Consider the following 24422-nt stretch of genomic DNA (forward strand, 5'->3'; position numbering starts at 1 on the left):
TCCCCCAACATTGGGAACATGTTTCCTGCCTCTAGTGTGTCCAAACCCTTAATAATCTTATATGTTTCAATAAGATGACCCCTCATCCTTCTAAATTCCAGAGTATACAAGCCCAGCCGCTCCATTCTCTCAGCATGCGACAGTCCCGCCATCCCGGAAATTAACCTTGTAAACCTACGCTGCACTCCCTCAATAGCAAGAATGTCCTTCCTCAAATTAGGGGACCAAAACTGCACACAGGTGTGGTCTCACTAGGGACCTGTACAACTGCAGAAGGACTTCTATGCTCCTGTACTCAACTCCTCTTGTTATGAAGGCCAACATGCCATTCGCTTTCTTCACTACCTGCTTGCACCTGCATGCTTACTTCACTGACTGATGAACAAGGAGCCCCAGATCCTGTTGTACTTCCCCTTTTCCCAACTTGACACCATTTGGATAATAATCTGCCTTCCTGTTTTTGCTATCAAAGTGGATAACCTCACATTTATTCACCTTAAACTGCATCTGCCCACTCACCCAGCCTGTCCAAGTCACCCTGCATTCTCATAGCATCCTCCTCACAGTTCGCACTGCCACCTAGCTTTGTGTCATCTGCAAATTTGCTAATGTTACTTTGTTCTAAATCATTCATGTATATTGTAAATAGCTGCGGTCCCAGCACCGAGCCTTGCGGTACCCCACTAGCCACTGTCTGCCATTCCGTAAGGGACCCGTTAATCCCTACTCTTTGTTTCCTGTCTGCCAACCAATTTTCTATCCATGCCAGCACTCTACCCCCAATACCACATGACCACATCCACTGGCTCTCCCTTGTCCATTTTCCTAGTTACATCCTCAAAAAATTCCAGAAGATTAGTCAAGCATGATTTCCCCTTCGTAAATCCATGCTGACTCGTACCGATCCTGTTACTGCTATCCATCAAAGGGGGTTATGATCAAGGAAATTGTAGAATACATCATTGTTAACTAGAAGAAGGAAACAGAGATAAAATGTAATCGAGGACAGTCAGACTGGTCAGAGAACTGGGAAGGGGGAGGGTTGGAGAGAGGGAAAGCAAGAAGGAACTGCAGATGCTGGAAAATCGAAGGTGGACAAAAGTGCTGGAGAAACTCAGCGGGTGCAGCAGCATCTATGGAGCGAAGGAAATAGGCAACGTTTCAGGCCGAAACCTTTCTTCAGACTGAATATAGTGTAAGCTGCCCAAACAAAATATGAGGTGGTGTTCCTCCAATTTGCGCTGGGCCTCACTCTGACAGTGGAGGAGGCCCAGGACAGAAAGGTCGGTGCGGGAATGGGAGAGGGAGTTAAAAGTGTTTGGCAACTGGGAGATCAGGTGTTTAGGCGGGCTGCATGGAGGTGTTGAGTGAAACGATCGCCGAGCCTGCCTGAAACATAGAAAATAGGTGCAGGAGTAGGCCATTCGGCCCTTCGAGCCTGCACCGCCATTCAATATGATCATGGCTGATCATCCAACTCAGTATCCCGTATCTGCCTTCTCTCCATACCCCCTGATCCCTTTAGCCACAATGGCCACATCTAACTCCCTCTTAAATATAGCCAATGAACTGGCCTCAACTACCTTCTGTGGCAGAGAATTCCAGAGATTCACCACTCTCTGTGTAAAAAATGTTTTTCTCATCTCGGTCCTAAAGGATTTCCCCCTTATCCTTAAACTGTGACCCCTTGTTCTGGACTTCCCCAACATCGGGAACAATCTTCCTGCATCTAGCCTGTCCAAACCCCTGAGTCTGAGGAACGGTCTCGACCCGAAACGTCCGCCATCCCTTCATTCCAGAGATGCTGCTGTGTGATCTTTGATGGTGATGCTGCCTGTCCCGCTGAGTTACTACTGCAGCGAGTTGTGTCTGCGTTGATGATGGGACTACAGTTCCCAGAAGGTGCAGGTTGACGCAAGCTCCGTGCTGGCTTGGGGAGTGGGGCCCTCCCCTCCATGACCGACCGCGCATTCGCAGGAAGAGGCCGGGCCGAGCCGAGCCGAGCCGAGCCGGGCCGGGCGACCTGAGGAGAGGAGAATGGGCGAAGCGGACTCGGCGGACAGGCCCGCTGTAGGCCCCGGCCTCGGCTGCCAGGAGAGCTACGCCTGCAGCGGCTCGGAGGCGGCCTTCGAGTGCGACGAGTGCGGCAGCCTACAGTGCGCTCGCTGCGAGCGGCAGCTCCACGACCAGCCGCGCCTGGCCAACCACGAACGGAGGCGCCTGCAGCCGGGCCACATCCCGTACTGCGACCAGTGCCGAGGCCCGGGGCCCGCACCGGCCTCCGCCTCCTCCTCCGCTGCCTCAGCCTCCGCCCGCACCCGGGCCAGCGCCCGCTGCCAGAGCTGCCGCCTCAACCTGTGCACCGACTGCCAGCGCCGCAGCCACGCCAACCGGCGCAAACACCCGCTGGTCGCATACCCGTCGCCGCCGGCACTCGACGATGGCCCCGGCTCCCAGCAGCAGCACCGGCCGCCATTCGAGGTCATCAACAGCTTCTTGCTGGTCGACGAGAAGGAGGAGATCCGGGTAAAGCGGCCTCAGCTGCAGCTTGGGGAGAGGGCAGAGGGGACCGGGCTGACTGGGGGCCCACTGGGTCAGGGACAGGATGAATTTACACACTCGCAGGGTCATGGATAGGGTGAATTTACACACTCACAGGGTCATGGATAGGGTGAATTTACACACTCACAGTCATGGATAGGATGGATGAATTTACACACTCAGGGTCAGGGACAGGATGAATTTACACACTCACAGGGTCATGGATAGGGTGAATTTACACACTCACAGGGTCATGGATAGGGTGAATTTACACACTCACAGTCATGGATAGGATGGATGAATTTACACACTCACAGGGTCATGGATAGGATGGATGAATTTACACACTCACAGGGTCATGGGATAGGATGAATTTACACACAGAATGAAAACCACATTTGACAATAAATAAATTGTATAATTATATAATTGACAGGGTCATGGATAGGATGAATTTACACACAGGGTCATGGATAGGATGATTTAACACAGTCACGGGGTCATAGGATGAAATTACACAGTCCTCTCCTCGGGGCAGGGGAGTCTAAACCTAGAGAATATAGGTTTCAGGCGAGAGGGAAAAGATTTAATAGGAGCCTGAGGGGTGACTTTTTCCACACACAGGGTGGTGGGCTTATGGAATGAGCTGCCAGGGCGAGTGGTAAAACTAAAGGTGGGTACAATGACAACATTTGGACAGGCCTATGAGTAGGAGGGGTTTGGAGAGGTATGTGCCAAATTTGGGCAAATTGGACTATCAGAAGGGGTGCCTCGGGTTATAGGGAGCAGGCAGGAGAATGGGGTTGAGGGGAGAGATAGAAGTAGTAGACCTGATGGGCTGAATGGCCTAATTCTGTTCCTATCACTTATGAACCTTGATTGGTATGAATGTGTGGGGCTGAAGGCCCTTGTTTCTGTGCCTTGTTAAAGTCTTGCTGTAACTGCGACTGTTGATTTTAAGCTTGGCCCCTCCAAAATGTAAGCTGCGTACTAGGCATTAGTCAAAGTTAAGCCCAATAATTACTGGTTTCATGGATGCAGGGACAATATTGATGGTGAATTGCTTGTTTTCTATGGTGAGAACTCTCCAGTGGTTTCCCCAGAAGTGCTGGAAGATCACTGATTTTATTTTTGGCATATATCAGCAACTTGTCCACGTTCCCTGCATTCCAGAAAATAGCAGACAACTTTTTCAGATTTTTTAAAACACACAAAGTGCTGGAGTAACTCATCAGGAGAGTCAGAATCTCTGGAGGATATAGATAGGCAACGTTTGCTGCCTAGCCATGTCCTCTAGAGATGCTGCCTCTCCCGCTGAGTTACTCCAGCACCTTGTTTTTGTAAACCAGCAACGCATTTCCTTGCACTTCCAACTTTCTCATAATGACAGAATCCTGCAACAGAGGTGATTATTCAGTCCAGGGTGAAAGCACTTTGAAAGACTCCCCCGTCCTTGTTTTTAATCCCAAATGCTAATCACCTTCAAAAACCTATCCAATTCTCATAATGTAACGCAACTTCAAAAAGCATTCAATTTCTTTCTTTACGACGATAGGTGGCTGGTTGAAAATTCTGAACTGTAGCCTGACTGAAGTATTAGGAGTTATGTGATCCTAACACATAAGTAACTGAGGAGAAATCTGTGGATATAGTGTACATAAATTGTATTTTTACAAAAGGCACCGAATGTGATAGGGTATAAAATTAGAGCACATAGGATATAGAGTCAACAGCGTTTTATTATCGTATGTCCCAAAATGGAACAATGAAATCCTTTCTTGCAGTAGCACCACAGATATGTAAACATTGTACTTGATACAATAGACAATAGGTGCAGGAGTAGGCCATTCGGCCCTTCGAGCCAGCACCGCCATTCAATGTGATCATGGCTGATCATCCACAATCAGTACCCCGTTCCTGCCTTCTCCCCATATCCCCTGACGACCCTATCTTTAAGAGCCCGATCAAGCTCTCTTGAAAGTATCCAGAGAACCGGCCTCCACCGCCCTCTGAGGCAGAGAATTCCACAGACTCACAACTCTCTGTGTGAAAAAGTGTTTCTTCATTTCCGTTCCAAATGCCTTACCCCTTATTCTTAAACTGTGGCCCCTGGTTCTGGACTCCCCCAACATTGGGAACATGTTTCCTGCCTCTAGCGGATACACGCCATAATATACAACAAAAAGTTGTTCAGAGTGTCGAAACCAGTAAACAACATAGCGCAGGTTGAAGTCAACATGGCTTTAAGGGATATCTAGCCTGACAAATCTGTTGCGATTCCTTGAGGTAGTAACAAGCAGGGCTGACAAAAGAGAGTCAAGGGTCTCGACCCGAAACGTCACCCATTCCTTCTCTCCAGAGATGCTGCCTGTCCCGCTGAGTTACTCCAGCATTTTGTGTCAACCTCTACAGTTCTTTCCTAAGCAATATAGTGCAATCAAAACGGTTTGTAGTTTGGAATTTAGTTGGAGTTCGTAGTGTTCAAAAGCCTGATGGTTGTTGGGAAGAAGCTGCTCCTGAACTTGGGTGTTACAGTTGTCAGTCCGCTGTAACTTCTTCCTGATGGCAGGAGTGAAATGAGAGCTTAAGCAGGGTGGGATGGGTCCTTGATGATGCTGGCTGCGTTTTTGAGGCTGTGACTGTCCTAGATCCCTTCAATGTCAGGGAGTTCGGTACCTGTGATGGGGTGGGCAGTGTTCACCACTTTTTTGTAATCACCTTTGTTCCTGGGCGTTCAAGTTGCTGAATCAGACAGTGATGCATCCTGTCAATATGCCTCTACCGTACACATGCAGAAGTTCAAGAGAGTATTTGCAGACATACCAAAACTTATCAATCTTCTAAGGCAGTAGAGGCATTGATGGACTTTCTTTATCAATATGCTTGGTCCAGGACAGATCTTTAGAGATATGCATGCCCAGGAACTTGGGTTGTGATTCTCTTCACCACTGGCCTGTCGACGAAAACAGGTTTGTGTATCCTTGGCCTTCACTTCTAAAGTCAACAATTCGTTTAATGTGGAGAGCAAGATTATTCTGGCACCATTTAATCAGACGATCGATCTCCCTCCTATATTCTGACATTATCTGTAATTTGCCCAACAACGGTGGGTCGTTGGCGAATTTAAAGATGGATATAGGGTGAGTAGAGCAGAGGACTGAGCACACAGCCTTGAGGTACTCCAATGCTGATGGTTATTGAGGAAGAAGTATTGCTGCCAATTCGTATCCATTGTGTTCTGTTGATGAGGAAGTCAAGGATAGAGTTGCAAAGGGATGAGCTTGGTGTAGGAAGGAACTGCAGATGCTGGTCTCAACCAGATAGACACAAAAAGCTGGAGTAACTCAGCTGGTCAGGCAGCATCTCTGGAGAAAAGGAATAGTTGACGTTTCAGGGTCGAGACCCTTCTTCAGATCTGGAAACGGTTTGGAAGGGATGATGGTGTTAAAAGCGCTGTAGTCAATGAACAACAGCTTGATGTATGTGTTTTTATTTAACCACGTGGTCCAATACAGAATGGAGAGCCAGCAAGATCGCATCCACTGTTGATCTATTGTGGCGGTAGGCAAATTATAGTGGGGCCAGGCTCTTGTTGAGGTAGGAGTTGATTGCGTCATAATCAACCTGTCAAGGCACATAATCACCATTGACATTGGTGCCACAGGTCGGTAGTCATTGAGGCACGTCACCTTAATCTTCTTGGGCACCTTGATGCCCTTTTAAAACAAGAGGGGTTATCAGACCTCAGTCACGAGAGGTTGAAGATGTTTGCAAATAACTCCAGCCAGTTGGTCCATGCAGGTTTTGGGAATGCGCCATTTGAAGGGTCATTTGAAGTTTACCTCGGTAAATGAGATTGCAATACCATCGGGGGTTGTGGGGGGGGCACATCAGTGTCCACCCTTTTGAAACGTGTGTGGGATGCATTGAGCATATCTTGAGCTGCTCCCTGGTTTTGCCTTGTGGGAAGTTATGGCATGCACGCCCTGACACGTCCGTTTCATCCTCCAGTTTAGAGCAAAAGTCCCTTTTAGCCTTTGTGATGGCCTGATCAAGATCGTATCTGGAATTCTTGCATGAACCCACAACGACAAACTTGAATGCCTGGGATTTGGTCGTCATGGTTCTTTCAAGGGTTCGGGTTGAGGAACGCTCAGATGGTTTTTATGGGAATACACATCTTATGAAGTTGGTACCAACTGTGGTGTATTCGTTCAGTTTTGTTCCTTTGGGTTAGGGTGGAGGAGCAGGAAGTGTTTAAACAATTCTGGAAACTGTTTTGAAAAAACACTTCTCAGTAGCCATGATATAATTGGATTGTTGTAATGCCTGCAGAGCAGGAAAGGCATCATCCTGCCTTCTGAACCACCAGCATGGTTGACCCTTGAAGGCTGCCTCGATTCAGGGGACAATTAGTAATGGATGTGATTACACAGACCAGCAGAAGTAGCATCACATGAGTGAATAAATCAGGCACAAAGTCCCTCTAGTATTCGTTCAGTTTCGTTACAAGTCCAAAGTTGGTGACGTTTTGGGTCGAGACCCTTCTTCAGACTGAAGTCAGGGGAGAGGGAGATACAGAGATGTGGGGATCAAGGAACATGTAGAATAGATCATTGTTAGCCAGGAGAAGGTAACAACAAAGCAAACAGAAATAAAACGAGGTGAATGAAAACATAGTTTCCCATGAACTCCATGCCCTTTGTCTTGTTTTCACATCTTACAATTCCTTATCTCTGTATCTCCCTCTCCTCTGACTCCAGTCTGAAGAAGAGTCTCGGCCTGAAACATCACCCATTCCTTCTATCCAGAGAAGCTGCCTGTCGCGCTGAGTGACTCCAGCATTTTGTGTATATCTTTGGTTTAAACCGGCATCTGCAGTTCCTTCCTACAAGTCTTTGAATATCACCCAGTCCACAGACTCCAAGCAGTCACGGAGTGGATCCTCTGCTTCCCCTGACCAGCTCTGCAGTCGTCACCACTGGGGCTGTACTCTTCATTCGCTGTCTACACGCTGGATGTAGAGGCACAGCCAGGTGGTCGGATTTCCCCAAGTGAGGATGAGGAACAGAGTGAAATGCATCTCTGATGGTGGAATCAGAGACTCTTGGGAAATTTGCCCTGTCTCCAATTACCCGTACAAACTTCTGCTGATGCACCATAGAGAGCATATGGTTGGGTTGCATCACAACTTGGTTTGGGAATAGCTCACCCAAGTCCACAATAAATTATAGATGTAACCTAGTCCATCACACAGCTTCTTCCCCTCTGTTATTAGGCTTCTGATCAGCCCTTCCATAGGTAGGGTACTGTCCGATTTGTCTCTATCCCATGGCAGAAATTGGACTTTGTCTACGGAAATGATGTTCTACAATGCTGAGAACAATATTCTGCACTCTGTATCCTGTCTATTGCTCTATCTGTTGTTCTAGAGTTTGACTTGATTGCAATTCATGCATATTATTGGAAAGCATGCAAAGCAAAGCATTCATTCATTAAGAGCTTGAATGACTATAGACCTGTTGCTCTCACTTCGACCGTGATGAAATGTTTTGAACGGCTGGTCCTGGCCCACATTAAGTCCTCACTCCCACCCACCCTGGATCAGCATCAATTTGCGTATAGAGCAAATAGATCAACGGAAGATGCCATCAACACAGCTCTACATTCTGCACTGACACATCTGGAGCGTCCTGGCTCATATGTGAGGATGTTATTTGTAGACTTTAGTTCTGCATTTAATACGATCATCCCCAGCAGAATGGTGGACAAACTGTCTGATCTGGGTATTAATGCAATAACATGCGGTTGGATTAAGGACTTCCTAACAGATCGCCCACAGACTGTCAGGATGGGGTCCAGTTACTCCCCGGTCCTGACGCTCAGCACAGGAGCGCCACAAGGTTGTGTGCTGAGTCCTATTTTGTACACAATATACACTTATGATTGTATACCAATACACAGTACAAATAGGATCATTAAGTTTGCGGACGACACGACTGTGGTGGGACTGATAGGCAACAACGACGAGTCTGCCTACAGGGATGAAGTCCAAAAACTGACTGTCTGGTGTACCAAAAACAACCTGGTACTCAATCCATCGAAGACGAAAGAGCTGATCGTTGACTTCAGGAGGAAGAGGAGAGAGGAACCTGCTCCTTTATACATCAAAGGAGACATGGTGGAGAGAGTCACTGGCTTTAAGTTCCTGGGAATAAACATCTCCCAGGACCTTAAATGGCAAATGAACACCGTCACTCTCGTGAAGAAGTCACATCAGCGGCTGTATTTCCTGAGGTCTCTGCGGAGAGCAAACGTCTCACAGCCGCTGCTGCTGTCCTTCTACCGATGCGCCGTGGAGAGTATCCTCTCCTATGGAATCCTGGTGTGGTTTGCTAGCTGTACTGTGGCTGAGAGGAGGGCGTTGCAGGGAATTATAAAAACTGCGCAGATCATTACAAACGCCCAACTGCCCTCCTTGGATGACATATATAGGGCCCGATGCTTGCGCCGGGCCACAAATATCAAGCAGGACACATCCCACCCTGCCAACCACCTTTTTACTCTGCTACCCTCTGGGAGGCGATAAAAGAGCTTAATTCCAACAGAGAATGCTGGGGAAGCAAATGTAATTCTAAGAAATGCCGCCAAATTCTTTTAAATTCTTTTAAAACACCTATTTATTTTTACTAATAAGTGTACATATGTGTCAATGGTTGTCGTGTTTGTATTGTTTTTAACCGGAGGAGATGTAATGGAATTTCGTTGCACAGTATTGTGCAATGACAATAAACGTATTCATTCATTCATTCATTCATTTCACTGTGCCTCTGTACACATGACAATAATAAAACTAAAATGAAGAGTAGGAGAGTGATTTAAATTTAAGTTGATTTAAAGAGATAAAGTATTTGGAAAGAAATGGTTGGCTATATTTGCCCAAGTGGTGGCTATGTCTTTTAATTCGCTGAAGACTGAGAAATCTTTGGGCTTTCGGTGGAATCAAGAGGCACAGGGGGGACATTGGGAAAGCTCATTTGAGCTTGGATAACCCACGTTCTGATTGAACGGTGGAGCTGGCCCGAGGGCTGTTTGATCAACTCCTGTTACTCAGGTTTACAGCCTTGTGGAGAAACAAAATTGGACCAGACTTGGAAAGATAACAGAATGATAGAATTAATACCTGAGGCACATAACTACAGGTGCACAACCTTTTATCCGGAGTTCCGGAAACCGAAAAGCTCCGAAAACCGGACATTTTTTCCAGGATGTCGTCTGCACACCAAAGCTCGCGTTTGGCGCCAAACTTGACCCGAAACGACCCACGGTCAACCCAGGTCTGTACTACTGTAGCGGCTGCCTCCTCCCCAGAGACTGGGGAGACACTTAAACATCTGTAAATCATTGCTTAAATGTTAGTCAGTTAGTTTGGAGGGCTTTTATGTGAAGGGGGGGGGGGTGAAGGGGGAAACTTTAATTCTTAGTCCCCTACCTGGTCGGAGAGGCGGGGAGCGGGCAATGCCTTACCGGGTCGCCGTGCAGTAAGCTCCGGAGCGCTGTGGCCGCCGACTCCCAACATCGCGGAGCTGGGGCTGCGGGCGTCCGGCCGCGGGCCGCGCTGGATTTGGAGCGCCGCGCAACCAGGGGTAGAGTTCGCCAGGGTCAGAGCTCCAACCGGCGCCGCCCGCGGCCGGACGCCCGCAGCCCCAGCTCCGCGATGTTGGGAGTCGGCGGCCACAGCGCTCCGGAGCTTACTGCACGGCGACCCGGTAAGGCATTGCCCGCTCCCCGCCTCTCCGACCAGGTAGGGGATTAAGAATTAAAGTTTCCCCCTTCACACCCCCCACCATATAAAATCCCTCCAAACTAACTGACTAACATTTAAGCAATGATTTACAATGATTCCCCGGTCTCCGGGGAGGAGGCAGCCGCTCCAGACTTTTCAAGCCGCCCGCTACCTATCTAATCTACTCTAAAAATCTTCCATTCCGAAATCCGATAAGTGTCTGGTCCCAAGGCTTTCGGATAAAAGGTTGTGTACCTGTAAAAACAATGCAGACACAAGGCACTGCAGATGCTGGTTTACAAAAAAAAAAGCACACAGTGCTGGAATAACTCAGCAGGTCAGGCAACATCTCTGGAGAACATGGATAGACAACATTTCCGAAGAGGGCCATTCTTCAACAATGAGGCATTGGGAGAGTGAGAGGGAATAGAAACTGGAAATGTGTGCACTTGCTGTATGTGTTGCATTGCAGCTGCTGTGCTGTCAAATGCTTACTGGCAATATTCTTGGAGTTAACCTCTTTAAAAGAACTAATGGTGTTGATTTTTCTCCATTGCACTAGTATGATTTCCTCACTTTCTTTGTTTGCATTATCTTTTACTCTTAGCAGTGGGACATAATACCAGGTACTTGGCTGTCAGGAGTGAGTGAAGCTTAACTGAACTGTCCACTTGCTCTAGTGGAGGATGGGTATCCTGTTACTATCATGCGAGATGGGAAGTTTGAAGGATGAGTGTGGGGTGTGTGTATGGTGAAGATGTGAATTTGTCCTTTTCCAAAGAGCAGCTTGTTGCTGACTATAGCATCTGAAATTCTATTTTAAAATCTTGTTATAGTAATATTTTAATTTGATCTTCCCACGTAATTATTTCATGTCTTTGGTTTGTTCCTTTAGGTAGCAGGTGAAGAAGAATTTATTAAAAAACTTACCTGCAAGCCAGATGAAAACCTCAAAGTTATTTCAATCTTTGGCAATACCGGTGATGGCAAGTCTCATACCCTGAATCATACATTCTTCCATGGTCGTGAAGTTTTTAAAACCTCTCCCACACAGGAGTCTTGCACCGTTGGAGTATGGGCAGCCTACGATCCTGTTCATCGCGTCATTGTGTTAGATACTGAAGGGTTGCTGGGGGCTACTACCAATCTAAGTCAACGAACAAGATTGCTACTGAAAGTACTTGCCATATCGGACACAATCATTTACAGAACTCATGCAGACAGGTTACACAACGACCTCTTTAAATTTCTTGGGGATGCATCTGAAGCCTACCTTAAACACTTCACAAAGGAGTTGAAAGCTACCACTGCAAGGTGTGGGTTGGATGTTCCATTGTCTACACTTGGACCATCAGTCATAATATTTCATGAGACTGTGCACACCAAGTTATTAGGATCAGGTAAGCAAAATAAGAAAATGTCAGTATTGGATCTGGATATTCTAGTACATTGCGTAACTAGATTTTTCATATTTCCCTTTGGGGGAATATATATGTGCTTGAAACTCAGTTTGCTTATAGATAATCTGACGATGATGTTTGAGATGACAGAGTGTTTAGTTCAGTGAACAGCGGGGAAATTGGCCCTTCGGCCCATCATATGCACGCTGACCAACAATCGCTCCATACACTGGTTCTATTCTACTGGTTAGAGTGGTTTGATGTTCCCATATAGTAAACCTCTTCTCAACATTTTGTAATTACCCTGAATCTATTCCAAAACAAGACATGGGATGATGCAGGCTGTGTGCTTGATTATTTGGATAAATTTGAACTTAAAGGTAGATGGAAGCAAAGTTCAGAATTATAGTGTTATGATTTCTCCCCTTTGTTGGTTTACTGTGTTTCTCTACTGCTCTAAAGGGATTAATTAGTTGAAGGGTTAAGATTGTGTTGCATTACATTGCAATTATTTGTGTGAAGTGTTTGATTTGCAGTTTGCACACTGACTAGGGTATAATACAGGAATCTTTTTAAATTTATGAATACAGATGTCCCCATGTTAAGGTGTGGGGTGGGGGGGAGGGGGAGGGATATTTGTCTTCCTAGAAAATGGTCTGTATTGTGATTTTCGAAACTATTTTATGTATGCATGCTTTAAAAAATGTAAGCCAAAAGAATTTTGTTTATTTATTTACTTTGGTCATATTGTGGTACTGATTGTGGATGATCAGCCATGATCGCTCGAGGGGCTGAATGGCCTACTCCTTCACCTATTGTCTAGTGTCTAAATTATTTTTGAGTGAATTTTTTATTCCATATCCCTCATTTTTGGTAGTGATTGGTCAAGAAATTTGAAATTGGAACTGGTGGACCAATGCAGAAGGCCAGACAGCTTCCATTACGAAGCAGAATTAACATTGCATCAAAACCATATGAGTGTCGTACAGTGTGGAAACGGGTCCTTCAGCCCATATTGCCCACGACGACCAACAAACCCCATTTACATTAGTTGCCTGTCTGCCTGCTTTTGACCCATATCCTTCTAAACCTACGGTAGACAAAAAGGAAGAAGGGTTTCGGCCCAAAACGTTGCCCATTTCCTTCGCTCCATAGATGCTTCCGCACCCGCTGAGTTTCTCCAGCGTTTTTGTCTACCTTCGATTTTCCAGCATCTGCAGTTCCTCTTGAGCATTCCTTCTAAACCTACCCTATCCATATATCTGTCCAAAGTCTTTTAAATATTGTGACAGAACCTGCCTCAACAGACTCCTCTGGCAGCTCGTTTCATAAACTCACTAACCTTTGTGTAAAAAAAAACTTCCCCCTCAGGTTCCTATTAAATCTTCCTCTCTCACCTTTAAAACGTTACCTCCCTCGCCGTCAAAATCCACCCCCCCTCATCTTTAACATCTTTTCTCACCTCACCATAAAATCTTTTCCCCCTCGCCATGAAATCTGTTTTATCTGAGATATTTGTGGTGATGGTTGAGTCGGGAAAAATGTGAGTATCCGAGTGTATGTTATTGGGAGCAGCAATGTGGTTAGTGCTGGTTGCAAGTACTAAAACTATTCAAGACACTAGGTTTTGTAACTTTCGATGATTTGATGATTAAATGGCAGTTGCAGCTTGGTCTTTGTCTACAGGAAGTTGCTTGAAGTCAGTACCAATGGATTAATAGTGAAGTTCACTACCTGGTCTAAAGCAGAGGTCCACGAAGCCTGAGAATCTCCGCACCATTCACCCACCACTGGATCGGTGACGAGAGTCGTAGAGAGATACAGCATGGAAGCAGGACATTTGACCCTCCATATTTTTATATTGAGCATACCCAACCATAACGACTGAGCTGTTAAGTCGGCTGAAGGAAAACAGGAAGCAGGAGGAGGGTTAAATAATTGAACAAGCCCCTATGTCCTCTCTTTCTATATTCTGAAACTTGGAAAAAAAATGATTTCAAAATATACTTTATTCAAGAAATAAATAGTTACAATACATGATCTTTACAAAACTCCATCCGACATTCTCTGAGGCTATACATACATTCAATACTGTTTTCACAAATTTATCCCCCACCGTTGCCACTCATGTGGCCCACTGGCGTGGAATCCCTTCCCTTATTTTGAGGGGCGTCTCCACCACACCCTGCCCCCCATGTTCAGCAGCAGAAGGACCCTAGACTGTGGTCCTCCCCCACCGAGCCTTGGCGTTGGCTGCACCGAGCTTCAGTACATCCACGCCCTTGGTCTCTGAAAGCTTATGGTGCTATCTGTCATGCTCTTTGGAACATGTTGCGAATACCTTTGGGTTAGGGTGGAGGAGCAGGAAGTGTTTAAACAATTCTGGAAACTGTTTTGAAAAAACACTTCTCAGTAGCCATGATATAATTGGATTGTTGTAATACCTGCAGAGCAGGAAAGGCGTCATCCTGCCTTCTGAACCACCAGCATGGTTGACCCTTGAAGGCTGCCTCGATTCAGGGGACAATTAGTAATGGATGTGATTACACAGACCAGCAGAAGTAGCATCACATGAGTGAATAAATCAGGCACAAAGTCCCTCTAGTATCTAGTTTGTTTCTGTTTCGTTGTTCCTGTGATTTACTGACCATAAATAAATATTAATCAAGTCAAAGACAATTCCAGGAAGTTGTTTACCAGAAACGTTACATGCCTAGATCCTGTTCTCCAAAGAAACCCAGTGCTTTTGATGCAGGGGTTCAACCTGAAATGCCTACCATCCTTTCCCTCCCACTTTCCCTCCCACTTGATCTGCTGAAAGCCTCCTGCAGAATGTTTGTTGCTCCAGACGTCACCATCTGCAGTCTATTGTGTTGCCAGGCAGCCCTGGGAAACGTAAGCTCTTTTTTATATATTACAAGTAGCTCAATTGGTTTCTAAAGTAATTATCCTGCTGTACCCTTTTGTATTTTAATGTTCATGGATGTGGTGCTGGGCTGAGATATTTTATTTTTGGTTTGCTCGACAATAGTGGCAACCATGTATAGAGGGGTTGCACTTAAGGTCATCGGGTCAAAGGGCGTGACGCACGGAGCAGCTCGATCCATGTGGAGGACATGGCAGCCTACGGCATACACTGTTAATACACAAAACGCGTACTTTCTTACCTGTTAAAAAACGCCGAAATGGTCAATTTTTGCGCTGTAAATAATTGTGGAAATCGGGGTAACTGTGAGAGACATTTATCCTACTTCAGAATTCCAAAAGTGAGGAGAAATTATGGTAGAGAGAAGCGAGAGCTGAATACAATACAATTTTTTATTTGTCATTTGAGGGACAACAACAGCTAATGGCGAACATTGGCCGTGCAGATATCAAGATTGAAAATATTGAGAATTATCGCGTTTGCTCACTGCAGTTCATCAACAGTAAGGCATTATTTGTGTTTTTTCTTGATTCCTTTGGTATCTAAAAAGTTTCAGAAGTGATAAATCTGGCTGTAAAATTTTAAAATCGCCCATGGTTCTCAAGTGGGTTTTTACATGAAAAAAGAAAACGCTTCTGAAGCTAAATTCATCATTAAAAAAAAACGCAAACCATACGTGGGTTTTGAATTACATTTTACTCGGATGCAAGCCACGGAATGGCATAATTGTTAGCTGTTAATTGGACATAATCAACCTCAGCAAATTGACAATATCTTTGAAAGGGAGTGGGTGTTTAAGCTGTCAGGACATTTTATTATTTGCCAAAATATACATCTCAATAGCATCATGACAGAAAACTTACTTTTCCGCACAACACTCGTAAGAGGAGATTTTTTTAATGCTAAATTTAGCTTCAGAAGCGTTTTCTTTTTGCATGTAAATACCCACTTGAGAACCATGGGCGATTTAAAAATTTTACAGCCAGATTTATCACTTCTGAAACTTTTTAGATACCAAAGGAATGCTGGGACAGAAGAAGAGCCGGCTGTGCTGGCAGACATAGTAAATGCTTAGCTGACATTCACCGCGTGTACTCCAGTTGGCGTTGCGTGGCAACAGTACGGGTCACGGGTCGTGACCTTGACTGCCGTGCAACCTCCCTATACATTCAATGGCATCTTAATCTTCTGCCAATTCATTTGTAAACTTGTAGGAAGGAACTGCTGATGCTGGTTTACACTGAAGATAGACACAAAATACTGGAGTAACTCAGTGGGAGTTACTGTCCCGCTGAGTTACTCCAATATTTTGTGTCCACTTGTAAACTTGTTGGACTGTGTTTGGAAATATCAGAATAATATGACAATACAGAGTCTGGTGGAGAGGGAGCCAAGATGCAGAGTATAGGTCAAGTGGATTCTGCAAGGTCAGCAGTAATCAGTACTTTGATTTCAATATGGAGTTAGATTAGATTAGATTAGATTAGATAGCCTTTATTGTCATTCAGACCGAAGTCTGAACGAAATTGAAGCAGTCATACATACAATACAATACAATAAAAACAACAATAAACACATATTAACATCCACCACAGTGAGTCCACCCAGCATCTCCTCACTGTGATGGAGGCAAAAGTCTTAGGTCTCCAGTCTCTTCCCTCCTCTTCTCCCTCTGCGCTGAGGCGATACCCCCCGGGCGATGTTACAACTGTCCCGCGGCTCAAACACCGCGGCCTGGGGTGGTCGAAGCTGCCGCCCACCAGTCCTGCTGACGCAGCCGCTGGCCCGCGGCCGAACCCTGGACTCAGGCCAACGTTATGGACCCCTTCATCCAAGTCTCAACTGCTGGTCCCATTCAAGCGGATATGGAATCTTGTTTCAGTGACAGAATGTACCACTGAATTGTTCTGAAAACCCGTTTATTCACTGACTTTTTAGGAAGGGAAATCCTGCACCCTTATCTGTGTAGAAAGGAAGTGCAGATATTGGGTTATACCGAAGATGGGCACAGTTCTGGAATAACTCAGTGGGTCAGGCAGCATCTCTGGAAAAAAAGGACGGGTTACGTTTCGGCTCAGAGATGCTGCCAGACCCGCTGATTTACTCCAGCACTTTGTGTCTATTTTCTGCATCCTCATCTGTCTGGCGTATTTGTGACTCCAGATACCCCTTTATGGTTAATTCTGAACAGCCTCTTAGTTGAGAGGGCAGTGTAGAATGGACAGTGAATGCTGACTTTGCCAATGCCATCCGCATTGCAAGAACAGATAAATTGCACAAAAATGGTAGAAAAAAGTAATTGCAGATGTTGCTTTACAAAATAAAAGGCACAAAGATGCCGGTGATAGGGAGATACAGGTGAGGTAGGGCCCCCTCACGTACTACCTGACACTCACAAGGCTTTATCCTGCACCTCCTCTCTTCCACCTTTCTCCTCCCACCCTCCAGCCCAATCAGTCTGAAGAAGAGTCCTGACCTGAAACGTCTCATCTCCATGTTCTGTTGAGATGCTGCCTGACCTGCTGAATTACTCCAGCGCTCTGAGTTCGCATCGCTGTTGGGTTGAGACTACTAGGATTTGGATTCAGTGCTAATAAAGGAATGTGATGTGTTTTGGAGTACAATTATCATGCAATGTAATGCAATAAATTATCAGGAATACAATAAATCACCCAGAAGCATAAATCAGGAAACTATTTGTCTCATTTAACACCAAATTACATGGGTGATATTGGATTATATTAGAGCATTTTGGTGATTGATTTAATGAGGAAACAGTAAACATTGTCTATCTTTTAACAAGATGGTGATAAGGTAACACACACGCGATTTCTCAGCTCGCTGCTAGAATTAGTCATGTATGTTGGTTTGACCTGGTTGAAGGGACACAGAATGGTCTTTTTTGCACTAAAATCTAATTTTTGTTTGTGGTTGATCTGAGCTAACAGACAAACAAAGGAAATAAGTGTTATTTCTTATTTGGTAAGCACAGGGTTCATCAATGTTTTTTTAAAGATAATTAGATTTGCATATAAGGCAACAAATATTTTAAGATTCATTGAGTCACTGGGACTTGTGAAGTCTAAAAATAATCAAGCAAACCATGCTGTTTGACACAAACCCCAACCTGCGATTCCTTCATTTTAAACAAGGTAATAATTATTAGCTTGCGTGTGAGCTATTTGAATAGAAACTGGAGGTGTTATTCAAGAGCCTATTTAACGGAACATGGCATCAAAGAACTCTGCTAAAATTTAAGTTACCAAGCATCGACGGGAAAATATGCTCTAGGGGGCGCTGTCCTGTGTATGGCTGCCCTGCCAGCAGTTGTCTGTCTTTTCACCGTTTTATTTTTATTTTTAGTTAGTTAAAGTGTTTTGTTTGGAGGTCTAGACTTCTGGAGTTCCGGTGAGCTGAGACCGCCGGGAACAACATCGCGGAGCTGCTGGTCTGTGGTGCGGGCGGCGGCGCCGAACTTTACACCGGGAGCCTGGGATCTCGCGACGAGATCGCCAGTTGTGGAGCTCCATCCGGAGCGGCCTTGTCGGCTTCGGAAGCCGCGGCCTCCAGTACGGAAGCGGCCGTTCCAGGGTTCCCATGCCGCTGTGTGGACTCTCCCGACGCCGGAGCACCACCACCCGGCGAGAACGGCCAGGAACATCGGGACTCCATAGAGGCAACTGTGGAGGCCTCAGTGGGCCTGACTATGGGTGAACTGGGGTTGGGGACTGGACTTTGTGCCTTCCCTCATGGTGGGAGCCATTGTGGGGGGATGTTCTTTGTGTTTAAGACTCTCATTGGTGTTATGTCTGTATTCTTTTTTTTGTGTGCTGCAAAATGGCAAAAAGCATTTCACTTCACTACACCTCGGTGTATGTGAATGTGACTAATAAAATACCTTTGATACCTTTGACCTTTGGTTTGAGTCACAGGTTGTGGTTGTTGGAGGTAATAATCCCAGCCCCAGGATGTCTTTGCAGACATCCCTTAGGACAGTTACTTGACCACAACCATCTTCAGCTGCTTCACCAATGGACTTCCTGCCAACATGATGTCTGGGGATGGACACAAAAATCTGGAGTAACTCAGTGGGTCAGACAGCGTCTCTGGAGAAAAATAATAGGTGACGTTTCGGCTCGAGACCCTTCTTCAAACTCAGTCAGGGGAGAGGGAAACTGGAGGTATGCGGAGTAACAAATAACAAAAGAAGAAAGATATGATAAGATCAATTCGGGGGCCGCCAGGATGATCAAGGAAAGGTGGAGGCCCCAATGGTCCGCTGTTGGCTGTGGAAGAGGTGGTAACGAGGGGGTACGAAAACTGAAAGTAAGCAGGCCGACAGTGAAACTAGGAGGATAACTAGGGTGGGGGAGGGGGAACAGAGAGAGAGAGAGAGAGGGAGTGAAAGGGTTACTTAAAATTAAAGAAATCAATATTCATAGCGCTGAGGTGTAAGCTGCCCAAGCAAAATATGAGGTGCTGTTCCTTCAATTTGCGTTTGGCCTCACGCCTCACTCTTGACAGTGGAGGTGCCCCAAGACAGAAAGGTTAGTAAGGGAATGAGAGGGGTATTTAAAGTGACGGTGGACACAAAATGCTGGGGTAACACAGTGGGACAGGCAGCATCTCTGGAGATAAGGAATGGGTGACGTTTCGGGTCGATACCCTTCTTCAGACTGAATTCAGGGGGAATTAAAGTGTTTGGCAACTGGGAGATCGGGTAGGCCAGGGTGTACTGAGCGAAGGTGTTCAGCGAAATCATTGCCCAGCCTGCATCTGGTCTCGCAGTCTATACCTAGAACAGAGATGGGAAGATGTGACTAGTATGTGCTGCATGTGAGGGCTGATGGGGTGAAAGGTAATGACTAGGGGGGGGACGACACTGTCCATGTTGTGAATGTGGGGCAATTAACGTCACCAACGAAGCGTTACCCATTCCTTTTGTCCAGAGATGCTGTCTGCAGATCAGTGTCACTCATGTTGTGAGTCATGCTTTGTAGCTACGCCCACTAGTTTAACAGAAAGCTTCTCAGCCCATTCTCCCTCAGTCCTGTGTTACGTATTACGATGAAGTTACCTATGCTGTAACGCTAATAAAGTCTTTGGATCTTAATCACTGTGTGTGACCTAAGTTATTCCAACAGCAGAAGCTCGACATGGTATCAGAGTGCACGGACTCACTCGTTGCTTAATTATATTGCTTTTATTTTAGTTTGTTGTTTTCTCCGGTATATATTACTATGGCTTCTGCTCTCAGAAAACCAGAGATCCTGGTGTTTGACGAAGACCTCGCACAACGGTGGCGCGTATTTGAAGAAGATTTCTCAATTTACATTGAAGCAGCTCAACCTACTGCTGCTCCCGGTGTTCGAGCGTCAATTCTTCTTAATCTAGCAAGCACAGAAGCTGCCCAACGTGGCAGAAGATTTCATTATGAACCGGCTAGGTTTGACCCGGCTGGTGTCCAGATCGCTCCCGCTGAGTCTATCCATGACCCTGATTGCCTACTACGCAAATACCGACAGTTATGTGAGTTACGCACTAACTTGGTCATGGAGAGGCATTTATTATTTTCCCGAAGGGAGAGACAGGGTGAACCTGTGGAGATGTATGTCAGTGCCTTGAAGCACATTGCCAATCGATGCGATTTCAGGGATATATGTGATTGCCTAGTCCATGATCGTATGGCCTATGGTGTCCGCAATGATAAATTACGCGACGAGTTACTGCGGGATGCTCTTGGAATGCTCTTAACCAGCTCCCACGGATTTGCAGGCTGCTAGCGAAGGTATTGACTTGGATGTGCATTCCCTGTCTGACTCAATACACAAACAACTAGAGCCCAAGGTCGCTTTGCTCGGTAATGGCAAGAACTTTTATCTGGAAGTTGACACAGGGACCGGATGTAATGTGATCTGTCCAGCTGTGTTGAAAAAGTTATGAAAAACAGAGACTGTCACCCCTACGACTGCCTCCCTTCTCCCATTTGCAGGAGGTCCAGTGCACCCTATCGGTCATGTCGAGTTACGCTGCTGTCTTAACTCACGTGTCCACAACCTGAGTTTCTATGTTGTACGTGAGGATGTGCCGTCTCTGCTGGGTGCCGACGATTGTCACGACCTGGGACTTGTCTCTTTCTGCCCTTCTGTTTGTCATCCGACTACAACCTGTGACTTTAGCCAGCAAATCCTGACACAATACAAAACTTTGTTTGACGACAAGCTGGGCAGGTTGCCTGTGAAGTACACAATTACCATTAACCCAATTACCATTACAGTTGTCCGTCCAGCTCACAAGATTCCCCATGCTATGCGGGACCGTGTTCATATTGATCTCAACAGAATGGCGTCTCTACGTGTGATTGCTCCCGTCACTGACCCCTCGGATTGGGTTTCCACCATGGTTGTGGCAACAAAGAAGAATAAAGACAAAATACGGATTTGTATTAATCCTAAGGACTTAAACACAGCCATTAAACGACCTCACTATCCCATGCGCGCTGTGGACGAGATTGCAGCGCAGATGGCTGAGGCAACTTTATTCATTGTTCTAGATGCCAAGAGTTCATTCTGGCAGATTTCGCTGGAACATAACTCCTCCAAGTTAACCACCTTCAGCACACCGTTCGGGCGATACAGATTTCTTTGCATGCCTTTTGGCATAAACTCTGCTAGTGAAATACTTCAACAAGCTATGGAGCAGTTGTTTGAGGGTTATCCTCGTTGCTGGACGAAATGTCGAAGAAGATGCTAATCTGACAAAGGTCCTGGATGGTGCCAGGACCATTAACCTCAAGCTTAACCTTCAACAATGCAAATTCAGGGTAGGTGAGGTGAAATACATAGGCCATGTGTTCACTAAGGACGGCCTAAAACCTGATCCGGCGAAAACCAGTGCCATCAACGAGCCTCCAGCACCCACAGACGTGCTCGGTCTGCAGAGATTCCGTGGCATGGTGAACTACTTGAGCAAATTTATTCCGGACTTCAGTGAAATATCAGCCCCGTTGCGCCAGCTTACACACAAAGACACTGCTTGGGCCTGGCACCATCCAGGACTCCAGGACCATCCAACACTCTTAAGCAGCAAATGTCTTGTGCTCGTACTCTCGCTTATTTTGATCCTAAACGACCGGCCACACTGACTTGTGACCCTTCACAACACGGACTGGGCGCAGCATGTCTTCAAAATGACGATAGCGGCAATAAGCGTGTTGCCTATGCCTCGCGCACTATGACTGACACAGAACAACGCTATGCCCAAATTGAGAAAGAGCTGTTGGCGGTTGTTTTTGCCTGCAAGAAATTTAACGACTTTATCTTCAGACAAACGGTAACGATTGAAACTGACCACCAACCTCTGATCATCATCTTTAACAAACCGATCCACGCCTCTCCAGCGCGCCTACAGCAGATGTTGCTACAACTTCAAAAATATGACATTGTTCTGACCTTCAAACGTGGTAAGGATATGCACCTGGCTGACACTATCGTGCGTGCACCGCGGAAGACCTGTGAGGGTCCACCCTCACCGGATGATGACTTTATCGTAATGAGTGTGTCCTTTCTTCCCTCGTCCTGTATGGAAGACCTGGTTGCCCACACTGCTGCTGACTGTACCTTACGGTCACTCGCCTCCGTCATTAAGCGCGGCTGGCCAGACAAACGCTACAACGTTCCGCTGCCAGTCCGACCTTTCTTTGCCGTCCGTGATGAGCTAGTGCTGCAGGATGGCATTATTGTAAAAGGACACAAGGCTGTGGTTCCCGCTTCGCTGCACAGCAAGTATTTTAACGCTGTCCATGCAGGGCACCCAGGCACTGAAGCCACCGTCCTACGGGCAAGAAACATGTTTTACTGGCTTGGCATGGCCGAATACATTACCGAGAATGTGGCGTCCTGTGCAGTGTGTAACAGCTTGGCAACTCAGCAACAAAAGCAACCAGCTCTTTCACATCCGGCTCCTGCTCTCCCATGGTCAACAGTGGCAATTGACATATTTGAATGACATGGCAAGCAGTACCTGGTACTTGTCGATTCGTATTCCGGATGGTTTGACATTGATTTTCTTAGCAGCCTCACTTCTCGCGGCTTGCTCGCCATTTTGCAGACCACAGAGCATACAGAACAGAGCATACTGTTATCTGATAACGGCAGTCAATTTACCAGCCGACACTTCAAGGAGTTTGCTGCACGCTGGGGCTTTCGCCACATCACCAGCAGCCCTGCATATCTACAGTCGAATGGATTAGCTGAGCGGGCTGTCAAGAGTGCCAAACAGCTCATGGATCGTTCGTACAGAGCTAATTCCAACGTGTACGTGGATCTGCTCAACCTACGCAACATCTCCCGCGACCCCATTTTGGGTTCACCTGCTCAAAGTTTATTGTCAAGGCAGACCTGAGCCACGGTGTCTGTGGCGAATCAGGAATTGATCCGACAGATGGTTCCACCATCGGAAGCCCAGTCCAGATTACAACAAAAGCGTGACATTCAAAAACAGTGGTATGACAAGACAAGTAGGCCACTGCCACCATTAACCATGGGGCAGGTGGTTCGTTTGCAAACTGACAAAGGCCATGATCGTATCGGTGTTATTTCTGGAACTACTCCTGAGCCACGCTCATATCTGGTCAGTGCCGTTGGCGGCACCTACAGGCATAACAGACAACATATCCTGCCTGTGAATGAGCCGACTCCACCTCCGTATTATCCAGACCGTACAAGTGTACTTCCGTCCGTGTCCAGCGGCATTGATCTGCCTACACCAGCACAACAACCCACTTCTGGAACAGCTACTTTGCCAGTGGTCCGCACCCTCCGCCTGCGCCACAGTCCCTTGTTTCACCACCGGGATTGCTGGTTCAATCTCCGTCACCCGTGAAGCCACCGGCTCTCCCCGATGGGGAAAAACGGAAATGGTTTATATCGCACACGTGCTGGTCGTGTTTGCAAGCCTACCGTGAAGTACCCGGGCTATGTTTGACTTTCCTCCAGCTTATTATCAATTGCTATGCATGCGTTATTTAGACAATGGTTTTGTACTGACACTAAATTCTTTAAGAGGGAGGGTGTAGATCAGTCACTCATGAGTCATGCTTTGTAGCTACGCCCAGTAGTTTAACAGAAAGCTTCTCTGCCCTTTCCCCCTCAGTCTTGAGTTACGTATTAAGATTAAGTTACCTATGCTGTAACGCTAATAAAGTCTTTGGATCTTAATCACTGTGTGTGATCTAAGTTATTCCAACAGCCAGAAGCTCGACACTGTCTGACCTACTGTGTTATTTCAGCATTTTATAGGCAATAGACAATAGGTGCAGGAGTAGGCTATTCGGCCCTTCGAGCCAGCACCACCATTCACAGTGATCATGGCTGATCATCCACACTCAGTATCCCGTTCCTGTCTTCTCCCCATATCCCTTGAGTCCGCTATCTTTAAGAGGTCTATCTAATTCTCTCTTGAATGCATCCAGAAAATTGGCCCCCACTGCCTTCTGAGGCAGAGAATTCCACAGATTCATAACTCTCTGGGTGAAAAAGTTTTTGCTCATCTCGATTCTTAATGGCCTACCCCTTATTCTTAAACTGTGGCCGGTGGTTCTGGACTCCACCAATATCGGGAACATGTTTCCTGCCTCTAGCGTGTCCAATCCCTTAATAATCTTATGTGTTTCAATAAGATATCCTCTCATCCTTCTCAATTCCAGAGTATACAAGCCCAATCGCTCCATTCTTTCAACATATGACAGTCCCGCCATCCCGGGAATTAA

General features: G+C 46.3%; 1 protein-coding gene across 1 annotated transcript in view; it reads left to right on the plus strand.

The window, feature by feature from the left end:
* The first annotated feature begins 1965 nt into the window (after positions 1-1965).
* zfyve1 (zinc finger FYVE-type containing 1) overlaps positions 1966-24422 on the plus strand; it is a 51128-nt gene continuing 28671 nt past the window's right edge. Inside the window, exons 1-2 of the mRNA XM_033026620.1 lie at positions 1966-2526; positions 11223-11727. Of these exons, the coding sequence (XP_032882511.1) occupies positions 2038-2526; positions 11223-11727 (994 nt within the window). The 5' untranslated portion in view covers positions 1966-2037. The remainder of the gene's footprint in view (positions 2527-11222; positions 11728-24422) is intronic.

Source organism: Amblyraja radiata, chromosome 9, assembly GCF_010909765.2.
Source record: "Amblyraja radiata isolate CabotCenter1 chromosome 9, sAmbRad1.1.pri, whole genome shotgun sequence".
Classification (NCBI taxonomy): Eukaryota; Metazoa; Chordata; class Chondrichthyes; order Rajiformes; family Rajidae; genus Amblyraja; species Amblyraja radiata.